At 45.4% G+C, this 27,866-nt stretch overlaps 1 protein-coding gene and 1 pseudogene across 1 annotated transcript in view; one reads left to right on the forward strand and one right to left on the reverse strand.

Annotated features, from left to right (window-relative positions):
• Positions 1–27,866, forward strand: part of GRIK3 (glutamate ionotropic receptor kainate type subunit 3) — a 207,375-nt gene that overhangs the window by 111,801 nt on the left and 67,708 nt on the right. Inside the window, exons 2-3 of the mRNA XM_006924232.1 lie at positions 15,060–15,236; positions 25,850–26,107. Of these exons, the coding sequence (XP_006924294.1) occupies positions 15,060–15,236; positions 25,850–26,107 (435 nt within the window). The remainder of the gene's footprint in view (positions 1–15,059; positions 15,237–25,849; positions 26,108–27,866) is intronic.
• On the reverse strand, positions 11,197–11,315 carry LOC112473042 (annotated as a pseudogene).

Consider the following 27,866-nt stretch of genomic DNA (forward strand, 5'->3'; position numbering starts at 1 on the left):
GTAGGTTTGCAGCAGGGGGAATACTGCACAGCAAGTCCTCACTTAACATCATCGATAGATTCTTAGAACTGCAGTGAAATGATGTATAACGAAGCCAGTTTTACCATAGGCTAATTGATATAAACAAGAGATAAGTTTGTACAGCATCTCATTATTATAAAAGAAATGACCTTGAACAAAATGAAGCTATTTGAGGACCTGCTGTATTTGATTACAGAGATGTCGGGTTATAGATATTGTGGAAGACTTAGGATAGATGACAAGACAGCGAGCCTCACCCAGACAAATGCCTGTGTCTTATCCACAGCCTAGAGGCTGCCAGCCTCTCATCAAAGGTGACATGTATTTGAGAGTGATGCACATCGCCCCTCTCCTGGGCGAGGACGACAGACAACCCACTCAGACATGAACAGGGTCCATTCTGGAAGGGGCGCTTATGTGATTCGTCCTTTTGGAAAATAACATTTCACCTGTTATATTCTCATGGCATAATTTTCTCTACTTGGAAGCACTTGAAGTTTTTGTTGTTGTCATTGTTAACTATAACCATTTAAGGCAATGAAAGAATGACTTGGAAATGACAGTGCATACTGTAGAATGAGAACCTCATACCATTTACTAAAGAGTTAAACATAAATCTGGTAACACTAATCTATGAATAACCTACAGAATTAAAGACCCTCAGTGCTGGTGTTAACTACCGGGTGAGATCCTTTCCCAGATGAGGCTTAGGAAGGAGGTTCCGTACCGGTTCTGGGCTAGATGCTCTATTTCACCACCAGTATACTGTTTACAATCTTAGGCTCCTGAATCAAACCAGAGCAGAGCATGACTCCTGGGTCTGCAAAAGCTGTGTATTTTGGACAAATCGCTAACTTCTCTGAGCTTCCATTTCCCCCTCTGAAAAAAATGAGAGTCATAGTAAAATCCATCTCCTAGAGTTGTTGTTGTAAGGATGAAATGAGCCAATGGGGAAGGCTTAGAATGCAGGCTCAGTAGGTGTGACCTATTCCCGTTGCTGTTACTGTGACTCCCAAACTGCTCTTGGTCCCCCTGCTCATCCACACCGGACAGTTTTGCAGAAAATTCTCTCTTTCCATTCTTTCAAAGTGCAGAGTTTAGCGGATGGTTACTTTCAACCTATATTTTAAAAATTCAAGCTACTTCATTCCTCCATAGCTGCTGACAGTCCATGCCGATTTTGAGATCGCAACTTTGCTCCAGTTCTGAGAAGGTACCTGCTGTCCTGTCTGTTATAAACTGCCTTGGGCTTTCTGAGCAGCTGTGACTAGAGGGGATGGTGAGTCTTGCTGGCTTTTGGCAAAAAGTGTTCAGCTTTCTGATCTGGATGATTCTATAATGAATCCCTCCCGCCACCGCTTAAAAGCCCCAAATTATATTCTTGCTTTTTGTGGTGTCCCCTTCTGCCGCCCTGAGGCAGCAGCTCTGGTTAAAAGCTGCCAACCCTGCGTCACCTCCCTGGAGTTTTGCTGTTTAGCCATTTCATGTTTGCTTATACTTACATGTTTTATACATATTGATTTACAGTTGAGAACTATATCAAATGCCTACTATGTGCCAGCCACTCTTTAGCACTGGAGAGAAAGTGATGAACAAGCTCTGTATGCTCAAAGAGCTTATATTCTAGTGGTGGGGGTTGTGGGGCAGAAAGTCAGGATTTAAGACCCCAGAGATCAACATTAAGAGCTTTGGGGAAATAAACAAGGTGTTAGGAGGGAAGAGGTCTCCCTACGGTTTATGTGCCATGTGCCCGGTGTCTGACCCCCAGGAGGTGTTTCCTGAGTGTTTGTTGAATGAGAGAAGGATTGAGTGGATGAACGTAGCCTCTATCAGCAGTGTGGAGACAAGGTCACTGGGAATTCCTTTGTAGGAGCCCAGGGCTTGTGAAGATGCAAGGAATCACATTTGCTAATGATCATAATTAAGCCAGATCTCTTATTTCAACCCAATGCCTTAGGGAGAGAGGCACAAAGCACCAGGCTAATGAATTGGCTCCCCACGCTTTCCTCCCTGCTGTGCCACCACCCAGGTGAGATGTGTGCCCAGGTACGTGTGTGCACGCCCACACGCATGCTAATAAGAGCCCAGTGGAGTAATCACACCTCTAAGCTGTGTTTAAACATCCAGTCACTGGTGTCCCAAAATCAATCCAGTAACAAATCTGTCACCCTGGGCCCCTGGTGCTAAGTAGATCGAACACTTTCGCTGTCATACTTTCTTCACTCTTTCTTGTCTCTGGCGCTCAGGGCTGGGGACCAGGAGTGTGGGGTGGACTGAGAGGTCAAGGCTCCAGCCCTGACTTCAAATAGTTCACACCTCAGAAGAAAAAAAACTTTTGCCCAAATCACTGTAACACAGCGGTTCTCAAAGTGTGTTTCCGGTGAGATGCTCTGCGGATAAAAATTTTCCTGGTTGTCAGGGAAGTTTGGGAACTATTTCTTGCTCTGCACCTTGCAGGAATAAAAGCCCTGCTCAGCCCTGTTTAACTTCTAGTTTCTCAAGCCTGCCTGCACACTGCAATAGCAGGGACATGGTGGTCCCTCCAGCTGGAGGGGACATTCTCTGTTCTACCCAAGGCAGCATAGCGGATAGAGTCAGAACCTGGGCAGGGTAAGAAGAGAGAGCGAAAGGACACGCCTCCCCAGGCAGGAAAGAGGAATCTACTGTTACCACCAGAGGTACCCCAGGCTCCCGCACTATGGTCCAGGCACCATGGGGCTGCATCGTGGGGCCTCCCTGGTGAGCAGGAAGCTGTGGAAGGGACCGGAGGATGCCGAAGAGAAGTTGGGCTGTACTGTCTTTCTAGGAGGCCAGTACAAAGTCAGGATTTAAGACCCCAGCGGAGATCAGAGGAGGTCAACAGGAAGTGGACCCGAAGCGGTTTTAGCACCGTTTATGTTGTGGGGGCTTTTTGGAGGGGTGGGGAGGGCCTGCAGGGTGGGCGTGCTGAGGGCAGACAACCGTGTTGGATTCTGGCCAATTGTGAACTGCACTGATATTTTCAGCAGCGTGAAATCCTGCCTTGGAGAGCTCCCACCTGGGAGAGGTGGGCCTCCTGGGAGAGCTCATCCCAGAGTCAGGGGCCTGTGGTGGGAGGGGGAGGGGACAGGCTGTGTTTGTTGTTGCAGCCTAATAAAAACAACATGCATTTTTCTCCAGCAGGCCCCTTTCTGTTGCTCCAGCAGTATTGTCAGAGAAGAAACAAAACAAAATAGAGAAGTGGAAGTTGATTCTATAATTAGTGCAGTTTCTTCACTGTTCATTCAGGATCTCCAGAGATCAATTAACTTGCTTTTCAGCTAAAAGGCATCTGAATAAGTATTTAACCTGCATAGCAATTGATATTTAAAACAGATGAGGATGGGAGTAATAATGCAGAACGGGCTGCCTCTTTCTCCTCTGCTAATTTCCTGGCTTCTGCTCCCCCTGCCCCTGGCCTCCGCCCACGCCATATCTGGAGTGGCCTTAGATTGGGCCTCCTGGCATTTTCAGAGTAGGGCTGTGGATGGATAGGCTGGCACTTTGGGACCGCCAGAGGCAGGGCTAACTTGCAGATGCTGACACCGCTATGGAGCATGTGTCCCACAGTTGGGTTGTAGAATCCACCCCCAAACAGGGAGAACCAAGTCCTCTCTCTATAGCCACGCAGGTGTATTAAGCAGGCACATGGCACTCATCTATCCATGCAAGGGGCAGGGGCCTGGAAAGGTGCCTACTGAGGGCACCTGAGCTGCAGTTTCCTCGCCTAGTCAGAGCCGATTATTGCGGGTCAGGGGTGAAGGCCAAGATTTGAAAGCTGCAGGACCTGGTGGCCTCTTGTCTGGGGATCTTCATAGCAGATGGTTTGAAGGCTTTTTCTGTGTTTTCTGCTTTGTCACTGAAGTATCAAAGTTCTGAACTGGAATTCGCTTTTTAAAACAAGCAGAGTGAGTATGTGTATGTGCACACACATGTGCTCTTATATATGGATTTATTTAACAAGCATGTCTTGACATCCTCTCTGTGCTAGATAGTGTGTTAGGTGCTGGGGACAGGAAAGAGATGCCAAGACAGCTAAGGTGTGTCCCCACCCTCCAGATGACCACAGCCTAATGGAAGAGGGAGGCACATGACATGTCATAACACGTGCGAGGGTACAGAGGAGGGTGAATTCAGAACTCAAGGAAGGTGACTTAGTCGGGGACCCCCAAAGCAGGCCCTGCGACAGGATTAGTTTCTCTGGGAGGTGACTCTAGGAAGCTTGGGGATGCACAGGAAAGGGAGGGAAGGCCATGAAGGTGTGTGAGCAGGTGGTCACACTGTGGGTGACTGGGCTCAGCCCTGCTGGGCCCTTTGAGAACCTGTAGATCGTGCCTTGAAATCGTGCCTCTCAGGGGCAAGGAGGCTGGGGTTTGTTCACCTGCTCCCTGCCTCCTCAGCCAAGGCTACTGCTGAGTTCTTAACTCCCTGCTCCTGTGGCCTGTCCTGTGATGGCCACACCACTGCCACCATTGCTGGAGGATGCCCAGTGAGAGCAGAGGAAATGTGTGCAGGTAGCCTCTGGGGTGGGACAAGGGCATAAGGACAGTGTCTGCTGCAAGGCTCAAATGAGAAATATGGAAGCCCGGTTTGCAAGGATGAAATAGAGAAAGAAGGAAGGGTAATCCAGGCAGAGGAAGAGCACATGCGAAGGGCCAAGGGCATGAAGGGAAGGGTGAGAAGGCAGTGTGGGTGGTGGACTTGCTGCCCGGAGGAGCCGAGGCTGGAGAGAGGTCAGGCTGCACCCAGACGAGGCTGAAATGCCAGGCTCAAGGCTGGCCATTCTGTGTGGGCGTGTATGTGAGGGTGGGCTGGGCGATGGCTCTGCCCATCTAGGAGGTGGGACAGCTCTGCCAATGTCTCTGGTGATTCTGTATCTTCAATCCTCCAGCCCCTTTGGCAAGGGCGCTCACTGTTCACTGGGCCCCTCTGCAGCCTCCGTTCCTGCCCTTTCCCCAGCAGCTCTGCTTCCTGTTCCTCCACCTGATGACAGCCCATCGGTCATCGGGGTCTCTGGGCAGCACGGGAGCCTCCAGCCATCCTCCCAACACAGTCGATTCTGCAATATTTGACTTGCGTGTCCCTGAGTTGTACAGACAAAGTGCCACATATCACCAGATCAATTAAAACAACTGCCACTAGGCCCCGGGACTCAATCAAGAGCCCCTCCCCTGGGACCCCACATGAATGCACATCCTCCTCTGAGATCTGATCTTTCTCTGGATGCCCCCGTCTCAGTTAAAGCGCTGCCCCCAGCTTCCCTGTCACCGTATAATAATGTTTTACTCTTATTGAGTGCTTACATTGTGCCTTAGATGATTTATGCCATTTAAGCCTCAGCATAGCCCTATGATGTACGTGCTATTAATATCCTCACCTTTGGATGACGAAACAGAGGCACAGGGCAGTAAAGGGACTTGCCCAAGGTCATACAGCTGAAACGCGGTGGGGACATTTCAAACACAGGCCGTCTGGCTGCAGAGTCCACGTGCTGGACTACACTGCCCTCATCACTCAGACTTCGGGGTCATCTTCCATGCACTCTCTCACCTCTCTCCCTCATCTCATCTTTGCCCGGTCCTAGAAAAGCAAGGCCTGACGCTCCCGCCCTGCCTGGGCCCTCCTTCTCCTCACTGGCCCAGTCCCAGCACAAGTCCTCATGCCCCCGGTCCCCACCCGAAGCCAGCCTCTCTCCCACTGGCTGCCATGTTCCCTGCACAGCTCAGCTCTGAGCAGGTCGGATGCTGCTTCCTCTGTGAAGACCTCCTTCACACTCTCCTCTCTGAGTCTCCCCGGCTTTGTAGGCCACTTTTATCACATGGAGAGTTTTTACCCTTATAGTGTTTTCCTTCATGCCCCTCCTCTCAGCTCTTCTTCTAACCTGAGCTCCTGAAGGGCTGGGAGTATGTATAGTCTCTCTTGACTCACCTAGTGCCCAGCATAGTACCTTGTTCACAGTTATAGTCCATAAACTGCTTGGGGAATGAATGAACATAGTGAATGATCAAATGAGTGAGTGGGTGACTGAATGAGTAAACGACCAAAAGAGGAGACACATATACTCTTTGTCTCCCCTTCCTTTCCCATGACCTCAGAAAGCCCATCCCTGGGCCTTGTCTGCTGGGCACTGCTCACCTTCTATAACCACATACTTTTCCCAGCTGGGAAAGCCAGCCAACTTGTTCCCCTACTCCTCTTCCTCCTGAGACGAGGGCATAGAGAGGCCCAAAAAGCAAGTTCCAAGGCACTGCCATGGCCCCTGAAGAGCCGACCAAGATGCAGCAGAGAGCAGAGCCTGGTTCTTCCAACTCATGAGCTGTACAGAGCCACAGGGACCCTGGCAAGGAGTAGAGAGAACCCTGATCAGAACAGACAGGCAGGGGGCCCTGGGAAGGGGCCGTTAGCAACAATCTCACTGATCAACATCTCAGTTAATCTCTATGACACCTTGAAAACTTCCTAAGAAGGACAAAGCAGACTAAAAAAGAAAGAGCACACTCAGGCCCCAGAGGACAGCGGGTGCCTGGACCTGGTGCTGGGTTCGTGAGTGTCTCCTGGGATTCTGCTGCCAGACAGATGGTGGTAGCATGCTGTAGGCCCTGCCTGAGTCTTCCGGGCTCACTGAGCTCAGAGCTGGGCTGGCCAGGCTGCCTTTGCAAGGGCCAAGAGCACAAAGTTGTTCAAGAGAAAGAAAAATCTCAGCAGACTCCAGACCAGCCCTAGAAAGTCATGAGGTCATGGGCTTAACTAAGCAAGGGACTGAGCCTTCTGTTCCATCTGCCTAGGACCTGTGCCTTGGGGGACCTCTAGGGCCATCTGCCCAGAAGATGGGGAGGAGTGGCAGGACCCTTGCTCTGAACAATGAGGTGTGGCAGAGCAGCAGTGACAACCCTTCCTCCTGGTTTTTGAGGTCACATTCAACTTGACACAGGCCACCATAGCATGCTCACCTGGGAGGCAGGGAAATCCCACCATTTGGGCGCAGTTCCAGAAATATAGGAAAAGCAATCTTAAAAATATGGGCATTTATCCTTAGAGTATTCAGAATGTTTCTCAAAACATATAGCAATATCTCATAGTAAAAGGAGCAAGCAGGAAGCCGATTCCAGTTGGCACAGACAGTTCTCTCCCTCCACCCTCACCCTGAGTTCCACTGTCTGTGGATGAGGTTAGGTTTGAGCAGTGGTCTTCATGGCAGAGCCCTGGGGGCTACAGACCCTTCTCAGTAACTGTGGCATCAAGTCTGTAAGATCCCAGATGATGGAAATAGGTTTGGGCAGTGGCAGGCTAGTGAACATACTCTTTGGGGAAAAAAAGTCCTAATTTATAGCATCTACTTATTTCTGTAGTGTGAAATACGCATACTGTAGCCTATTTCAAGCTGCCAATGGTTTAATAACTGGCTTTCAAAATTCCTGAAAATTTAACTATTGGTTCTAGCAAGCTGACTTTAGTTATAGAGGAGAATTTGCCATTGAGTAGTCTTAACACCGTCCTTAACCTCCCTGGGCCTCAGTTTTCTCTTACGTAAAATGGGGCCATAATAGTTTCTCTCTAATGTGGCTGCCGTAGAGGTTCTTGTGCATATTAAATGAAGTGGGAGGAAAGCATTCGGCATCATCTCTGACATGGAATCAGTCGTTCTTGTTGTTGTTGTCGTCGTCGTTATTATTATTGTTATTATTTGTTTTACCCATTTGGCTTTCGCTCAAGATTTTGTTTGAAGAAATGTTCCAGCTGCACCTGTTTTCCACCCCCACTTACATCTTTTGGGATCCATCACTCACTCACACGACACACACACACACACACACACACACACAATCTTCTGGGATCCATCACTCACTCACACACACAAACACACACACACACACACACACACACACACTCACACCCCACACACAGACATACACACACACTCATACCCCATCCCATATCCTCAGCAGCCCCGGTGTCTCTGCTCCATTTTATTAAAGCAGAAAGCAGTGACAATTATTTTCATAATGAACTGGCTCTTCAAATTAATGCCAATTACACTATGCAATCATGATTAAGATTATGCATTAATCAACGGTGCCAACCTACTTATTAGCCTCTTTAAATAACGATCATGAGGAATGTATGGGAAGGGAGAGAATGGAGAGGAGCCAGTTGAATGGGGGAACTGCCTCTAAGGGAGGGGCAGGTTGTTCTCTCCAGAAGCCAAGACCCAAAGCAGCCTGTCTTCCATGGAGCAGAGCTTGAATCAGACCCCCGGCCCATCAGACCCTGAGCTTCTGAAGCCCCTCGTATGAAAGGAAAGGGGTGAGAGGACCCAAAAAGGAGAAGAGAGAAAGAAGAACCCTTGACAGTATATCAGTTGATGAGGGTTAATGCCTCCTTCTCTTCCTCCAAAAGCACTAAAGGGTAAGAGTGGTCGATACTCCTCCTGGAGAAATGTCTCCCCATCTTAGGTCAGGACCCCTAGAAGCAGAGCCTGAGGCAGAGGTTTGGATGCATGGGCTTGATAAAGGGGAAGGGTGCTCTTTAGGAAAAGCCATTCAGGGAGTGATCAAAGCTGGGGGGCAGGGCTGGGGGCAAAGGCATGTCCTCAGGTAAGATCTGGACTTTGCCTGATGTGATGATGTGGGGAGTGTTGGGAGGGGCTCTGGAGCATACATGCACCACAGAGTTATCCCCGCCCTGAGGCAGGGGACAATCTTTTGGAGCCTCAGTTTTAGTCATTGGCTGCAGACTGCCCCAGGGCACAGGCGAGTGGTGTAACCGCCTGGGCAAAGTGTCTTCCTTCAACTGGGAACAATTCTCTAGAGAAAAAGACAACTTATGAATGGAATCGAGATTCAAACCCAGGTTTGCTGTGTCCACAACGCACTCTTTGAACCTCTATGTTGTACCCAGATATTTGCTGCCTGGGTGTCCCAAGACATTTAAACTTTGGGGGTCATCTCGCCCTTATATGCTCAAGTAGAATGACTTCCATCCTTCCATTGTGGTACATGTCGGGGGTGGGGGACCTCTCTCACCTCTGAGAATGCTCCATGGCTTCAAGTTTCTCCTAATCACTTCTTGCTCCAACTTCCTTCTCTGCTGAATTTTCCATCTCTTCTCTCATTCTACCTCCTGCACGACTTATCTTCTCTCTGCCCTGATTCACCCTGTGCTGGGCACTGCCTACCTTCCTTCCCTTTCCCCTAAGAGCACAAGCTGGTGTCAGTTTTCTGTGGCAGACTTTCCTAAACAATGGACTCCTGTAAAGAAGTTGATTGACAGCACAGGGCAGGCTAACTGGAAACTCAGCAGCAGGCATCACTGCTGACTAACATGGCCCCTTCCTGCTGTGGAGGATTTCTCACTGCCCTCACCTGCCTTTGGGCCAGGGTAATATTCTCGTCCTCTTCATCCCCTTTTTGGGCCCACTTCATTGCCTTTCTGTTAGGCCCTTCTCTCTCATCCTTCCCATTTAAAAACCAAACATCCCACACGGTTTCTTTTGCACAGCAATTTAGTACTATCACAATCTTATCTTTTCTCTCCAGGCCTTTAGGTGCTTTTACCTCTGAGATAAAGTGTATCTTTCCCCCTAGAACAAGGAACAAACTTCAGCCCGTCTATGGATTGCCAAATCCGGCCTCCCACCTGCTTTTGTAAATAAAGGTTTATTGAAACACAGCCACACCCATTTGTTTACATGATGTCTATGGCTGCTTTCATGCTAAATGGGCCATCTGGCCTACAAAGCCAAAGTTTACCTGGTCCTTCACAGGAAAAGTTTGTCCTCCTCCGCTCTAGAATGTGGAAGTTCAAAATTCATTTTGTTTTTCTAAACAGCTTTGTTTCTCTCCTCCCGTAAGAACTCCTGGCCACATGCCCTGTATTTAGTTACTAGCTTTCTTTCTTCCTGGCAAGAATCAACCCTTTGAAGTAAGCTCCCCATTTTGCAGATGAGGAAACTGAGACTCAGAGAGACTGAGCAACTCTTCCAGTGGATAGAGCTGGGGTTTGGACGGAGGTGTGGCTGCCGCTGGAGACTGAGTTGGGAACTCATTGGTTATTGTCAGCTGAGCGCTCTTGGAGAGCAGAGGCCCAGTGCCGACTTCTCTTGGTATCCCAACACCCAGTGACAGGTCGGCCCACGGCAGAGATCGATGGGTGTTTATGGAACTGCATCGTAGTCTGAGACTGAGCCTGCATCCCCAGCCTTGAGACACAGTCACCACCACTGTGAGATATTAGCTCCTCTCTCTCCTCTCCTCCCCACCTGCCTAGGTGTGAGAGGCCAGGAAGGTGTGAAGCCCTAGGAAATGGCTTTGTCCTCGACCTTTGACCCTCATTTGGGGTGGGGATCTGCAATCTGCAAAAGTCCTCTCCCTAGGCTTTCTTCTTTAATTTCTACATTTTAAAATAATAAAAATAATACATATTCATTGTAAATCATTTGGAAATATCAAGAAAATACAAAGAGTAAGATTAAAAGTATCCATAAACCCCTTTTACCCAGAAATACCCTCTGGTAACATGTTGATACAAATCCTTCCAACCTTTTTTCTATAAATATTAGTATGTGCTTTGGGTTTGATAAATAGGTATCATACTGTAATATGATTTTGTTGCTTGGGAGTGGGGGAAGAGAGGATGAGCATTTCCTATGTCATTAACTATTCTTTAAAAGCATTTTTTTAAAGCTTTTTTCCTTATTACCAAAGCTATCACTCGATGCAGAAGACTTGGGGAAAAAAAGCACTAAGCAGAAGAAATCCATTATCTTTTTCCTTTCTAAAAAGAACCACTGTTAACACTTTGGTGTATGTCTTTCTGGTACATCCTTTCTGATTTTAATTGGAATTCCATTAAATTTATAAATTAATTTGAGGAGAACTGACAACTTTACAATTTTGAGCCTTCCCTTCCAGGAGCAAGTTATGTCTCTCCATTCATTCAAGTCTTCTTTTATGTTCCCCAGTAAAGTTTTGTAGTTTTCTTGATGTAGGAATTTCAGATTTATTGTAAACTATTTTATTTTTTCGTGGTTGCTGTTGTGAATAGGGTCTCTCTTTTTTTTTTTTCCTTACAATTTCTCACTGTTTATTGCTGATACAGAGGAGGGCTATATGCTTTGCTAATTGTACTGCCATTATTTGTGACTTTTTTTTTTTTACACGCCTACAGCACCTAGCCTTCCTTGGTGGTCTCCCATCCATGTGCTAACAAGGCCTGACCCTGCTTAGCTTCTGAGATCAGACAGGATTGGGCGTGTTCAGGGTGGCATGGCCGTAGACTATTTGTGACTTTTGTCTTATTTATACTGTGATTTTTAATGAATATTTTATTATGGAGGATGTCTGTCATATACACTGAGTGAGAATGGTATGACAAGTCCCTGCATACCCACCACCCAGCCCCAGCAATCATGGCCCATACAACCTAGTTCCTACCCCCTTCACATCCACCCCGCCCTTATCATTTGGAAGCAAATCCTGGACACCATATCATGCTATCCTATACCCTGACTATTAATGCCTGCAGTCGTTCTGCCATATGGGTGGGTTTTGGTATATTGAGTAATCTTCTACTCTGGGGCATTAAGTTGTTTCTATTTTTCCAATATCATGTCAAGAATGTCCTTATACATAAATGTGTTTATGTATCTTTAACTTTAGCTAAATTTATATCCCTAGAAGTGGAATTACTGGGTCATATGGTATTTTGATCATTTATTTCCCTTTAAACACATACACACAATCACATGATGGCTTTTCTGATGAGAAACATAACACATGTTCACTGCTGAACTTTTGAAAAAATACAGAAAAACACAAAGAAGGAAATCAAAGTTACCCATAATCCTACCACTCAGAGAGGACCCTTATTCATGTTTTGGGATGCATTCTTCTTGTCTTGTTTTATGCGTGTGTTCGGCATGTTCATATACTCCCACATAGACTCACATGCAAACACACTATGTGTTACAGATTGTGAGTCTGATGGAATACTGGGCGGGATCAGATTTATTTGTTCACTTTTTAAAACATTCACTATTCAAAAATTTTTTTCAAAACGATCGAGGCAACCCAAATACCCATCAACTGGTGGTGAATGAGCAAATAAAATGTGGTACATCCATAGAAAGCAATATTATTTAACAATAAAAAGAAATGAAGTACTGAAACATGCTACAACATGGGTAAACCTCAAAAAACATTATGCTAAGTGAAAGAAGCCAGATGCAGAATACTGCGTATTACATCATTTTGTTTATATGAAATGTCCAGAAAGACAAATCTCTAGAGGCAGAAATAAATGAGTGGTTGCCTGGGGCTGGGGGTGAAAACAGTGATTGACTGTAAGTGGGCACAAGGGAGCTTTTGGGGTGATGGAAATGGTCAGAAGCTGGGTTGTGGTGATGGTCACACAACTCAATAAATTTACTAAAAATCAGCGGACACTTAAAACAAGATGAATAGTGTGCAGTCTCTTGATGTAGATAATACTTCGATAGAGTTGATTTTTAAAAAGAATCAAGAAAGAAAAAGTAAAGTTTTATTTGGAAAATATAGAAAACACAAAGATCAAAATAAATCTACCACTATTCTAAGACTATTCACTAGTGTTGTTTAGAAATGTCTCCTATTTTTATGCCAATGCTATAAATTCCTCCTCATCTGCTTTCCATTCTTTCTCTTCTAACGTGGGGTCACATTGCATCTCCTTTCTAACCTCTGTTTTTCACTTAAAAATATATCATGAATAATTCTCAAATCATTGTACTTTTACTGTTATAGGAAATATATAGCAAATTCCAATTTGTCAACTATTTTGCTGATGCTGGACTTCTCTAGTTCCTCTCCCCATACATGGTCTGTGCGCCCATCATTGGAGTCAAGTTCTAGAAACTGAAATACTGCGTCAAAGACATGAGCATTTTTAAGGATTTTGACATATTTTTAACGGCCGCCAAGAAGGGCCGGTGTACCAGTTCCCACTTCCACCAACAGTTAAGCAAATGTTTGTTTCCAAATATCTTCACCAAAGCTGGATGTTATAATTTATTTTATATGTTTGCCAATGGGATGGGCAAAAACCAGTATCTCACTGTTGGTTTAAATTGAGTTCATTGGATCATTAAGGAGGTTGAAATTTCTTCATATGTTAACAGTTCCTTTGTATGATTATTTTTTTGCTTTTGTGAAACATCCATGCTTGCCTTTTATACATTTTTTTGTTAGAGTGTTTGTCTTTTTTGTTGAGTTTTAAGTGCTTTTTATAAAATAAGAACATCAGCCTTTATACTGCCATATATGTTATCAATTTTGTTTCCGAGTTTGTTGTTTGCCTTTTAATTTTGTTCATGGTAGTTTTGATAAATATAAGTTTTATATTATTTCCTGGGGCTTCATCAATCTTTATTCTGTGGTTTCTGACTTTATTGAAATGCCTGGGAAGGCCTCCTCCTCCTCAATATTATATAATATTCACCTATACATTTTTGGTACTTTTATAGTGTTCTCTTTCTTCCTTTTCTTCACTTATTTTTTTGCCGTTTTATCTTTAACCCATCTGGAACTTACTTTGATATATGGCTTAAGATTAGAATCTAACTTAAATTTCTGCCAAATAATTGAATAATTGTCTCAGCACAATTACTGAATAATTCATCTTTTACCTTCTGATTGGAAATAGCCACCTTTATCATGTCTTAAATACTTATCTCTACTTGAATCTCTTTCTGGGGGATTTTTATCTCATTTCATTAATCTATCTGTGTTTTCACATGCCATTCGAACATGGTTTTAATTATTTTGGCTTTATGATATATTTTAAGTCTGGCAGTGCAAGTCACTTCTCATCTTTTTTTAGGCTGTTATCTTCTGTTTAGTCTTCCAGACGCATTTTAGAGTCATTTTTCCAAGTAAAAGAAATATCCTTCTATGCTTCTGAGTGGATTTGAATTAAACTGAAAAATTAATTTGGAGAAAACTGACACCTCTACCCTTGAACATAAATATCCAGGAACATGACATGCTTCCTCATTAAGTCTACTTTTATGTCTCTCATTTAAGGTATTTTTTGTCATTTTTATTTCTAGAATTTTAAGCTTGTTATTTGGTTGATTGTTAGTTATTTAATATTTCGTTAATATTGTAAAGGAAATTATTTTGCCATTAAGTTTTCTTACTGGTTGTTGCTGATATAAAGAAACACTATTAGTTTGTGCTAACTGGCCATTTAACTCGACTCTTTTAGTAGTTCCTACTAGTTTTCATGTTTAGGGATATTTTTAAGGGTTTTTAGGAAGCTTTTATATCATTTGCAAATAAGAATTTTTTTCTTTCCAAAAGGTATGCTTCTAAATTCTTTTTCTTTCTTATTTCATTGGTTAATGTTGTGGTTTGAATCCCCACCTTTTTTTTTTTTTTTTTTTTAAGTGAGAATGCTTCTAGTGTTTCACCATTAGTGTGATATTAAAGGCTGAATGAGCTAAAGATGCTTCAAGGAAGTCTTTTTTTCTGGTGCTAGTTTATTGAGCATTCTTAATAGCAGGAGGTATTGCATTTTATCAAATGCTTTTCTGCATTTTGTGAGTTGGTCATATGTTTTTCCCTTTGAACTATTGATATGATAGAATGATATTCATAGCTTTCTTTATATTGAATCTTCCTTACATTTCTGGAATACAAGTCTTCATGGTCATGATATGTTATCCTTATAATATTCTGGTAGATTCTACTTGCTAGCACTCTCTTGAGAATTTTCATAGCAATATTAATAATTTGGTGATTTTTTTTTTTTTTTTGGCTCCGTTTGTCAGTCTCTGTTATCAGGAATTTGCTAGCTGAGTGAAATGACCTAGGAGGATTTTTACATTTCTTATGCTCCAGCTCAATATCTGTGTATGGGAATTATTTAGGGTATCATTGAACAGTGGGGTGGGGGGGATCTTGCCCGTTAAACTTTCTGAGCCAAGCATCTTTGTTAGCAACCCCTCCTTTCCCAGCACACACAATTTTACCCATCTCTCGCAGGAGGAATCTTTGAGTATGCAGACGGCCCCAATGCCCAAGTCATGAACGCCGAGGAGCATGCATTTCGATTTTCTGCCAACATCATCAACAGGAACAGGACTCTGCTGCCCAATACAACCTTGACCTATGACATCCAGAGGATTCACTTCCATGACAGCTTTGAAGCCACCAAGAAGGGTGAGTGTGCAGCCCGTGCCTGCTGTCTTCCCCACAGTAAGGCAGTGTTTGCTGTCTATGGTTCTGAAAACAGGCCGAAGCTTTGGGTGGGCTTGAGGCTTGTTAGAGCCTTTTCCCCACAGTCTGGGGACCTGCATCAGTCTCAGTTCAATTTTAGCTGTGTCATCCCCCAGGAGCAGTGGGTTGTCCATCAGGAGTTCCCAGGACACTGGCAGAGGCCATGAGGAGGGGGATGAGGGGTGAGAGCGGGGCCTAGATATGGGGCTGGCGAGGCAGCAGTAAGGAGGCCAGCAGGAAGAAGGTCTCTAAAACCTCTGAACCAAAGCCGACATTTTTAAACTTGTTTTTTATTTAATCGAAATCCTATCCAGAATATAAAAATTTTAAATGCATGTAAAACAGAATATGTATAAGTTCAAATATGCAACATTTACTTGCCATAAAAAGAATTACTAAAAACAGTGAAGCTGCTTCTGTGGCCTACAACAATTTGACTCCAGGGGCTATGGATGACACTTGAAGTCTGACTTTAGCCTCAGCATTTACTATGTTTTCGTATTTTGTTTTGACCGCAAAGTAACAAGAAAATCGTAAAAATAATTTGTAGTAAATCCAATCAGTTTTTCTACACCTGAATTTTAAGAAAAAATTTAAAAACAAGTGTTGGGCTGCCTTCTTCTTCATTAGTGAGACATTTACAATAAATGCCAATGGCTACACAGAAAGGACTGGAGAACTTTGTTCCAAGACTCTCTCTCTCGCTCTTACACACACACACACACACACACAACAAGCAAGTTAACTTGCCAATACCTGGATGAGCCAGCATTTTCCAATGTGGCATGTAGCACATTTGAGTATACAAGTATGCTCTTTTGTTACTGTTTTTAAAGATATAATTCATATACACATTTAATTGAAATTTAACTTAATGGCTTAAATAACTCTGGAAATAACTTTTATAGAACCTTAGAGTTTCATGCAACTCCCAGAGAAGACTGAGTCATCCTTCCTATAATTTGCTGTCGTAGCTGCTTGCTTTTCTTCTTCAAGGCTCTTATCACATTAGTGGTTAAATAATTGTGTGTGTTTAATATCTTTGCCCTTTTCTCCAACACCACTGACAGGAAGGCTCTCTCTTATTGACTGATGTAGTCCTGGCACCTAAAAGACTGGTGCATGCTCAATGAAATGATCATTGAGTAAATCAGTGAATGACTAGTATAAGAATGGGGTGTGGAGGTCTGAGCACCATTGTCCAAGACTCCTGTCAGTTGAGCTTAGGGACAGAATCATCCACGCACCTTGGAAAAATTGAGGCCGATCTATAGGGGACCCTTGGTCTTTCTAAGGGGTCCAAGTAGCTAATCAAGGTCTCCCGGGCTCCCAGGTACAGACCTGCCAAGGTGCTACCTGCTGCTAGCCCTGTTTTCCAACATCGTGGATAAACATTTCAGCACAGAAAGGCAGTATAGAATGGGCTTGCAGCCAAGACTGCCTGGACTTACACCCTGTCCTCTCTGATATTAGTTGTGTGACCTTGGGCAATATGTGCCTCAGTTTTCTCCTCTGCAAAATGGCAACACTTTTATGACATGTTTAGAACAATGTCTGGCACATTTGAAGTACCATTTGAAGGAATTTGCCCTTAGTACATTGGCTGACTTGCTCTCCACACACTGAGCCATCAAGTCAGGTACCTCATACCTATAGGCACTTTCCCACTGCTGGCCCTTTTTCCTCCCACCCTGCTTCTCCTTATGCACTGAAGATTGGAGGGTCCCTGACATTGAACACAGCTAACGCTGACATTTTTGAGGCCACTTCCCTGAGTCTGAGAGCCAACATGCTCCCAGACTAAAGGCACCTCGCCCTCTAGCCACGCCACCCTAACAGCCTCAAAGAGCGGTCTTTTGTCCATCGCCCCTCTGCCATGCTGGCATGCCCTCCCTGCCCATGTGTTCCACACTTTCTCCCCAGCATGCCTTGCAGCCAGCACTGTGCAATCGAGTATACGCTTCCCTGCTGAGAGTCCATGCTAACACCCTCTGCCTGGCCTTGTCTATCTAGAAAATGACTGAACTCAACCAAAACTGCTCAGTCAAAAGGTCAGGACACAGAACAAACACCTGGAGTCAGAACACAGAGTCCCATGTGGGCAGAACCATCCTAAAGGGCTAAGCTGAATCTTCTGTCCATTTTTTTCTAAAACCCACTGAAATAATACAATGACTCTCTAGTGGTGCACTTGCAATTCAGTGCAAGGACCTTCCCCAGGCAGCAGTGAGCCTTGGCAGAGCTTCAGAGCCTTTTAAGGCACTTCTTCCAGTAGGAACTTACAGTCCTGCATATGTGGAACTGCCCAGTCAGCGGTGGGTGAGCAGACCAGAGATGGAAACACTCAGCTCCGGAAATCCAGCCAAAAACATCCCAGTGAGCAAAGCCATAGCCCCTCCCCGCTCTACACCAGATCATGTGGCTCGTTTGCTTAAAATCCTAGACGGCATGTCCCATCTTCTTTCTCCAAATCATCATCAGGACCCATGAGTCTAGTCCCAATGTCACCTTCCGGCCACATCTGTGCCACTCGCTCCTTCAGCCTCTGGGTTCTAGCCATACCTGCCGTCCTCAGGGCGCCTCGCTTCCTCCCACCTCAGGGCTTTTGCACATGCTGCACCCTCTGCTTGCATTTCCCTTTCTCTTGTAAATTTCACCGCCCCTGCCCTGCCCTTTATCTCGCTAACTCATGCTTCCCCTCTCAAACATCTGGGGAGCCCTCCTTGAGCCCCCAGATAAGGTCTCCCTGCTTCCATTTTTAACACCCCGGACTTTTATTTCACGACTCTGAACCCTGGTGTGTGTGTGCGTGTGCGTGTGTGTGTGATTATGTAATTATTGTCCATCTCTTCCACCCTTTGCCTTTTCGCTGCTGTATTATAGAACCATTGTTCTGACTGCTGGTGCCATACACTAGTTTTGCCTGTTTTTGAACTTTGCGTAAGTAGAATACCAGTGTGTACTTTTTTAAGTTTTGCTTCTTTCCTCCTGCAATGTATCTGTAAGATTCACCTATAGTATTGAATATAACAGTAGACTTTGCTCTTCATTGTTATGTAGCATTCCATTGTATGAATAGGCCACAGTTTTTATAACCAAAAATTACTGTTGGACATTTGAGTTGTTTCCATCTGGGGTCATAGAATAGTGTTGCTATGAACATTTTTGTCAAATCTTTTGGCACACATTTTTTGTTGAGTATATACCTAAGAATGGAAATGTGAGGTCATAGGATGTGCATATGTTCAGCCAAACAGTTTTCCCAAGTTGCCATACCAATGTGCACTCCCTCCAGCAATGGATAGCACTTGGCGCTACAGCTTTTCTAACTCTTAGTAAAATCAGTTTTATTTCAAATTTTGGCCATTTTGATGGTTTATGTAGTAGGCATCTCATTGTGTGTGTGTGTGTGTGTGTGTGTGTGTGTGTGTGTGTGTGTGTGTGTGTGTGAGATGCATTTCCCAGATGACCAGAGATGTTGAACATCTTTTCATATGTTAATAGACCGTTTGAATCTTCTCTCCCCTGGAGTGCCTTTTGAGCCTTTCAACCACTTTTAAAAATTGAGTTGTTTGCCATTGTCTTATTGATTTGTAGGAGTCTTATATATTCTTGATAAGGGCCCTTAGTTAAATATATGTATTCATATATCTATTGCAGATAAGTTTGCCTTTTCACTCTCTTAGTAGTATCTTTTGAGGAGCAAAGTTCTTAATTTAAAGAAGTCTCATTTATCCATATTTTCCATTATGGTTAATGCCTTTTGTGTTCTGTTTTGTCTATCCTAAGATATTCTCCTGTGTTCTCTTCTAAAAGTTCTATTGTTTTACCTTTCCGAAGTAGCTGTACGATCTATCCCAAATCGAATTTCTATGTACGGTGGGAGGTAGGGGTTGAGGTTAATTCTTTTCTACGCACTGCTGGTGATAGTGAAAACTGGTTCAGCTTCTCAGGAGAACTGTTTGAAAGTATCTACTAAAGCTAAATGAATGCCGGCAAGGATGTTTCTAGCCATTTTATTGATAATACCCAAAAGCTGGAAATAAATTAAAGGTCCATCAACAGTAGAATGGATAGATAAGAGTGAAGTTGTACAATGAAATTTGAATCAGTAATAAAAAATAAATAAACTCTTGTTACGCACATCATGTATGAACCTCACAGACATGATGTTGAGTGAATAAACAGTGGTTACCTCTGCAGGAAGGAGTAGTATGCAGTGGATATTAACCAGAAAGGGGAAGAGAGAACCCACTTAGGTGTTGGAAATGTTTTATATCTTAATCCAAGTAGCAATTACACGAGTACAGTTCTATGTAAAAAATTCATAAAATTCTGTGCTTAAAACAAATGCACTTTCCTGTATTGTGTTATATCTCAATAAAAAAAAATTAAGTTGCTTCTTTCTGCTGTCATTCTCCCTGAATGTTTCTCTGATAATATACTAAAGACAGACCTGTGCTGTGGTTGGAAGCACCACTGCCTGACCCCAGAGGCATTTCTGCTGTCGGATCATACTCCCCATCGGGCATCTTCTATCCCTGGGGAGCCCCGTGTTCTGTGATCTTTGTTTTTCCTTTTGATCTTTGGTTTTTAAAATTCTCAGGAGCATCATTAGGACCCTTCCAAGGGCCGGGTGAACTTGGGCCTAATTCCAGTTAACCCAATGATAATTTATTTTCCCTCGGCAGAGTTTCCTGTCACCACTCCCTTTTGCACCAGCTGGATCCAGCCACCTCAGGGCACATCAGGTGCGGGGATGCAGAGACAGGGAGCCTGGCACTGCCTGCCTTGCCAGCTCTGGTTGAATTATTTCCTTTCCTCCACGTGAGACCCAGGAGGCCTTTCCCCATTAAAAGAGACTTTCACTTATTGTCTTTATTTTTAAATGTTTTGTGGGAAATTAAAATATGAGTGACTGCCAGGTGGTGCCTGAGCCAGCAACCCAGAGAACACTGGTGTTTTCTTCCAAGCCTGACCAGAGCGGGCCTGGAATCGACCCAGCACTCCCCAGGCTCCTCTGCCTTCACTTATTCTCTGGGCTGCTCAATTCCTTTTAAGACACAAATTGATTGAGATAATTTTTGCTATAACTACAATTGCCATAGAAAGGGGGTAGAGGGAACTGCATTCAGGCTGTGGACTCCTGCAATGACTGTGAACGATTGAGTTACTGTAAAATGACCAGAAAATGGATTCAAAATTGAAGCCACAAATAATGTAATTACTGCAGCATGCACTCAGGGCTGCCAGAACGAGGGTTGGCTGCTGCCCTGGAAACATCTGGAGTTAAAGCTGCTGCTGCTGCTGCTGCTCTAACCTCTGCCCTGGTCCCTCTGGGGAAACAGGGATCTTCCAGACTGGAAGATCATTAGAGGGTGGAAGGAACATGGAGGGGACAGGAAAAGGTATGTGGAGAGAGACCAAGGAGAAGAAACAAGTGAATGGCAGCACTGATGCCTCCTGCCACCCAACAGTGGGATTTAATCATTGCATCTCTGGCAGAATGAAACCCAGTATGGTCATCATCATCATATCACCACCAGCGTCACCACTGTCAGCCCCAGTGCAGCATCCCCACAGCCATTGTCATCATCGTCAACGTGGTATCACCTCCACTCCTAACATAAACATCACCATCTCCGCCTCTCCTTTTATACTCTCTCTCTCTGCCACGACAGCAACCTCTTCATCATCACCAGTCTCCTCATCGTCAACATCATCGCCGTCTTTTCTACCGTCATCGTTGCAGTTACAGTCATGGCAGTGACACGTCATCAGCAGCAGCCTCATCAATGCCATCGAAATTGTTATCGCCTCCATTTTTATCCTTGCCGCCATCACCAGCCCTATCATCATCACCATCACTGTCATGCGCCGGCACCTTCATCATCACCAATCTCACCGGCACCGACATCATCCCCACCTTTACTGTCCTCACCACCAACATTATTATCACCCCCTCCTTCATCAACGTTTATATCACCATCATCCTTTCTACCATCATCATCGCCATCCATGCCATGGCGTTGGCGTCCATCCCATCGTTATGTCACAGCATCAACATTGCCATCAATTCCGCTAATCAGTGCTGTCATCGGGATCAAAAACAGCCCTACAATATGGCCCTTTGTATGGCATCATATGGCCCTACAATATGACGCATGGCTGTCCTGCCCCATGTCCCAGGTGGTTCCAGCAGACTCCTAACAGCAACTAACCCCGCCTCCCCCAGAGTGCTATATCTTTCACCTGGGCCATAAAGGCCATTCTCTGGTGTTCTTAGGGGAAGTACAAATTTCATTACAGTTACCTTTACCATTATCCCACAATCGATGTCAAAATTACTTCCTTCAAGATCACTCTTACAACCCTCCACATCGTCATCATTGATGGTTGGTCCACTCTCCCCTGCCTCAGTCAAACAGGACACCTGGACTTTGCGGCTTGACTTCAGAGGTTGGTCTGGGTGGAGCTGAGGGTGGCAGGGTAGCATTTGCCTGCCTGTTTCAAGGCCTAGATCAAAGGGGAAAATTAAAAATACAGATTCTTGGAGGTGGGTAGTGGTAAGGAATGAGACACACAGTCATTTGACTATAAGTAATCGATCAGAAGGTCCAAGAGGGAAAAGAGAAAGAGTAGAGAGAGATGATGGGACAGAGAACTGGGATGTCACAGGACAGCTAGAAGGTTCAAAACAGAGGTAGGAGATATAGGATGAGAGAAACCTACAGATTTTATTGGGTGCCATGGCCTTTGGCTTGGGCAAAAAGGGGTGACTAGACCTGGACAGCTGTCACTTACTCACTGTCATAATTTCCTCCATATTGGTATCCAGCCTCCATGGCTACAAAATGACTCATACATGGTCTCTTTTTTCAGGCAGCAACTGTTCTCAAAGGGACAAAGTGGTCAGAACGGATAACCACACATCCAAACAGCAGAACAAAAACGTAAATAGGCAGTGAGAGCACTGGTCAGAGACTGGCCTCCTTGGGACAAGGGCACAGAAAAGAACAGTCCCTAAATTGGACAATTTACCAACATACCCAGGGTTCCTATTTTTGAAGCATTTGTTATCACTGGGGTTTGTTTCACACACACGGCCACACAGAGTGCTATCAAGGTTTATTGACTCCAGGGTAACAATAGCAAGGAAGAAATAGTGCTTCTCTGACTTGGACTCCAGTCCCACAACTGTAGGAGCACCAGGAAGTCACCACATGCCCCACTGAGCATCCTTTCCTGCACTTGACATTGGCCAATAGGAGTCCTAGTGACTCAAAAGATGCCCTCTGTATTGGCCCCACTGCTTCCCACACATGGCTGTCCTGCCCCATGTCCCAGGTGGTTCCAGCAGAATCCTAACAGCAACTAACCCTGCCTCCCCCAGAGTGCTATATCTTTCACCTAGGCCATAAATGCCATTCTCTGGTGTTCTTAGGGGAAGTACAAATTTCAGGAAAAATAACCGCTTTATATAATGTCTCCTATTCCCAGGAGGCAGTGAGGGAGGAGGGAGTATATGTCAGTGGAGAAGAAAAATACTCTGAAGACCACACATTCTGACAAGTTCAAAACTAACCTGTATCTTTGGATCCATTGGTACCACCCTTAGCCCAGGCAAGAGTTTCCTTTTCCCAGGGCCTATGCTTTGAAGGTGCTGCCCTCACCCTCCTCTGGTACACATCTCCTCCCAGGACAAGGGATCAGTGGGACCAAGGGGCCTTGCCCATTAGGCTCCTGTGCCCTGCCCTTCTAATCTTTGCTCCAAGTACCTGTAACCCTGAATTTCCTTCCCAATCGGCCCTGAACCCACCTCTAGGCCTACATGAGCCTCCTCCCCGGGAGATCCTACAGAGGGAGAGTCATGCTGTATGGTTGCACTCCTAGGCCCTATCTAAGGCTGAGCAAGAAGCAGATGTTTGCAGAGATGTGGCCAGAGCTCAGTTATAAGGGCCAAGATGTCCACATAGAGAGTGCAAGGCCTTTTATGGTGCAGGGTGGAGCCAGTGGTCAAAGAGAAGGGTACAAGTTAGCTAGAGCTACCTCTCCCCTTGTCGCTGCATTTGAGAAGTCTCCATTCTAACCTGACATCCCAAGTTGTTATGAAGGTACATATTTGTCAAGGTGGGAGGAAAGAGCATATTTTATGTAAGTTTGTTAGCTTGACTTAACAACATTTATTTAGCTGCATTGTATATGTGCCTCCATGTGTACTCTGACTCTGGGCCCTTAGGGGTAGACCTGAGCCCAGTAGGTCATTCCCAGAGGTCCTTGAGGCAGCCAGGATGCATCTGAATCCACTGGGTATCCATGCTTAGGTGCTCTGTCCTGCCTCCTCCTATGTGTATCATATGTTCATACATGTGCATATAGTTCATTCCCATGGCCACAGGCTGGTGAGTTTGTTGATGCTCTTCAGTTAAGGTCTTTCTGGTTGCAAGTGACAGAAAATCAAATCTTGACTGGCTTAAGCAAAAAGAGAATGTATTGATTCAAGTAATCAAAGTTTAGGGTTCCACTTGACGAGGGGCTCATATTTCTTTCTCTCTTGGTTCTGTTCACCACCACACTGATTCTATTCACAGGCAAGCACTGCACTTTCTCTGTAAGGATAAGGTGGCTACTGCACCTACAGATCTTACTGCCTCCCAGGTCCAGTTACAGAGGGAAAATGCCCAGTTCTCATTGCCACCGAGTATCATGGCATCCCATCAGCTCCAATTGGTCCCATGATCATCCTCTAAACCAATGTCTGTGGCCAGGGAGGTCAATTGTAGTCTGTCTAGGGTCTAAGTCACTCACACACCCCTGATAGGTCGGAAGTGGAAAAGGCCAAAGTAGAAGGGGAGATAGTTGCCAGAAGAAAGGGCAGTGACTCCTGGGGAGCCCTCCCCCTGTTGCCCCGAGAGGTCCATTTTATGGATCTTCTAGGCACACTCACTGTGTGAGCCTACATCCCCCTTCGAGCCCCAGCTGTCCTGGGGCTGCTCATTTCATGCTGTGTTGTGCCCACTGATGTTGGACCTTCCCAGAAGCATCTGCTGTCTGACCTGCCTGAGCCGTTGGGCCTCCCGGAGAATGTGAATGGTTTGAAGGCTGGGATTCAGCATTCATTCATTCGGCAGATGTTGATTAAGCACTTATTCAGACCATGTACTGTTTTGAGCACTGTGAATACAACAATAAACAATGCAGATCAAGCCCTTGCCTCTTTGGAGCTTACGTTTTAGCGGGAGGAGAAATAAATAAACAAATTTATTTATTTATTTAAGATCAACAAATAAACAAGACTTCCGTGGTTATTTAGTAAACAAAGAAATAAAGCACGATATGGGGTTGAGGGAGTGTGGCTGGATTGGGGTTGCTATTATAGGCTGTGCAGTGATTCCTCTCCAATAAGACACCCAGATGCAGAGACCTAAAGGAGGGGAGGGAGAGAGTCACATGGAGATCTGAGGGAAGAGCAGTCTAGTCAGAGGGGCAGCAAGTGCAAAGGCCCTGAGGCAGGAGGATTCCTAGTATATGTGAAGAACATCATGGGAGCCAGTGGGGCCTGAATGCTGTAAGGAAAGGAGAAAAGGAAGGGAGAGGAAGTCAGACAAGCAGTGCGGATGGAGGTATGGGGATGGGGCGGGGAGTTGCCAAAGTAAGGACTTTGGCTTTTACACTGAGTGAAATGGAAACCCTTAGAGCAAAGGAGTCGTGTAATCCATTTAGTTTGTGCAAGGCTCACTCCAGCTGCTGAGTGCAAAATAGATGATAGGATCACTGAGGAAGCTGGAACCATTGAGGAGCCTTCTGCAGTCATCCAAGTGAAAGATGATGGTGGCTTGGACCAGGGTAAGAGTGGTGGGAAGTAGTCATATTCTGATATATTTTGAAGGTGAAACAACAGGAGTTGTTGATGAATTGGGATGTGGGATACGAGAGAATGAAGAGTCAAGACAAAACCAGGGTTTGGGGCATAACGTGCTGGGACAGTGGAGCTGCCATTTATCAAAATAGGGGAGGCTGGGAGGAGAAGAGGGGGTTCCATTTTGGACATGTTAGGTCTGAGATGCATCTCAGACTTCCAGGTGGTGGTGTCGAGTGAGAGATGAAATGAGCAAGTTGGATTTTAGGAAACAGGTTGGGACTGGAGTTTCAAGTTTCAGCGTCATCAGCAAGTAGGTGTTTCATTGCTATTTGTTTCAAGTTCCCACACAGAACAGGGCGTGGTGTAGAGCCAGTAAAGCCAATCACAATGATGACAACGTCAAAAGTAACCATTGTTTCTATTGCATGAGGGCTATACTGACGTTCTTACATGCAATATCTCATTTGACTTCCTATGATCCCATGAGACAGGGACTATTACAACCCTGGTTTCCGGATGAGAAAATAGAGATTCATTGAGATTGTCAGTCATCCACCCTCAGAGGGTTCCAGTTGCTGTTTTCCCATGTGTTTATGAGATCGCCAACATCATTGTCCCCCATCCCCCCAGCCCCTAGCTGCATGATAAGACCCAGCACTGACCCCTGTACTGTTCTTCCTTTCCTCTGTTGCAGCCTGTGACCAGCTGGCACTGGGCGTGGTGGCGATCTTTGGGCCATCACAGGGCTCTTGCACCAATGCCGTCCAGTCCATCTGCAACGCCCTGGAGGTACCACACATCCAGCTGCGCTGGAAGCACCACCCGCTGGACAATAAGGACACCTTCTACGTGAATCTCTACCCTGACTACGCCTCTCTCAGCCACGCCATCCTCGACCTGGTTCAGTACCTCAAGTGGCGGTCAGCCACCGTGGTCTATGACGACAGTACAGGTAGGTGGCCAGGCCAAGGTTAGGGTGAAAAGGTGAGCAGAGCCCCAGCATCAGGCTTTTGACTGCTCTCTCAATTCAGCTGCCTCTAGGGGAAAGGTCTTCACTCACACCCAAGCTTCACTCAGTCACACCGACATTCGTCCCTGTGCTCACTCACACTCTCACATCACTCAGTCCCAGCCCACCTTACACCTGCAGCATGTTCAAATCTGTACTCAGCAAGGCACCCACACACCCCCAGCACCTGCATCCATACCTGCACCCATACCTGCACAGCTGCTCCCACACCTGCCTGCACTCCTAAACTTTCATGCCTCCATCTGTAGCACACATGCCCCACCCTGTGCTGGCTCTGAGTGCAGACTTTGAACTCAATGTGGCCAGTAAACATGTGCTAGCTCTGACGCTTACTAGCTGGGGAGCAAGAAGCTATTGCCTCTCCTCTTTCCTTCCAAAGAGTCAAGTTCCAAGACATTTCTTAGCCCCACCTCTTAAGAGAGTGTAATCTTGGCAAGTCACTTAACCCGTCTGGCGGTCTCACTCTGCCCACATGTCAAGTCAAGAGCTACAGCATCCAGCCTGGAAAGAGCCCTCCAGCTCTCAGCTGCCTGTGATTCAATGTCAGTTCTTGACTACCTCCTAATGGGGAGTGGGAATTGTAGGGAGAAATCCCAAAGAAAAGACATTCCAGAGTTGTTGATTTAACTCGGGATTCTACCAGCATCTATTGAGGCCTGCTATACCTAAAACATCAGACAGAAGATGCTGGAGGATCCCCCCAGGAACCCCCACCCTTCCCAGTGCCCCCAGCATGAGGTCTCCGCCCTTGAGGGGTGCTCTTGCCCAGCTCCAAGTTACCTCTAGTGTTTCTGCAGCCCTGCAGATTTTCTTGTCTTAATCTACCACTAGAACGATTGTCTTTGTGCCTGTTTCTGCTTCCAGACCATGAGCTTTCTGTGCCTCTAGGGTTTAGTACAGGGCCTGGTACAATGTAGATGTTTTTTAATGTTTGTTAAACTGAATTGAATTGAATTAAATCAAATTGAAAATCAAGTTGAAATAAATTATAATTTAATTTTGCAGGAAAGAGAGTGTTGGGCCCTGGTAAGAATTAAGAAATGAGAATGCAGTTATTCCATCTTATTTTGAGAAGTTATTCATATTATAGGGGAGTGGGTGCCCATCTAGAGGTCACTGGTCCTTCCAGGCTGTCAGAGCTAAGAATCGAGTGACATGTACATACAGTCAGAGCTAAAGATGCTCGGGAAGAGGAGGCTCTATGGCTTTGGTTAGTCCAGGCTGACTTACCAGGGGAGACAGACATGAGCTTGAGTATGGATGGACAGGGAGAGGAGTCATAAGGGCACTGCAGGTGGAGGGAGCAGCAGGAGCAAAAATGAGGTGGGACCGTGCATGGCAGTCTTACCGAGAGGACGGCTTGGCTGGGAGAGGATTCAAGTATGGTAAGAGCCACAGGGATTTTTCTTAATGTGACTTTTGCCTCTTATCAGGGAGGAAAATTTGTCTCAGAGCCCTCTCCCAACCCAAACCAGCTCACTGAGTGTGCCTGCTACCCTGAGCACAGTCAAATGGAAATGAGATTGCCATCGACTGGCTCCTTTCAATCTTGAGTCATCTCTTGGGACTGGCACATTGCCACCCAAACAAAATCATGGTTCTCTTAGCATGCTAGAAGGGGGGTACACCCGTTATGTATTTTTACAGTACAGATGCTGCTTGGCTTAGGTTGGGGTTAGGT

This window comes from Pteropus alecto, unplaced genomic scaffold, assembly GCF_000325575.1.
Source record: "Pteropus alecto unplaced genomic scaffold, ASM32557v1 scaffold39, whole genome shotgun sequence".
Classification (NCBI taxonomy): Eukaryota; Metazoa; Chordata; class Mammalia; order Chiroptera; family Pteropodidae; genus Pteropus; species Pteropus alecto.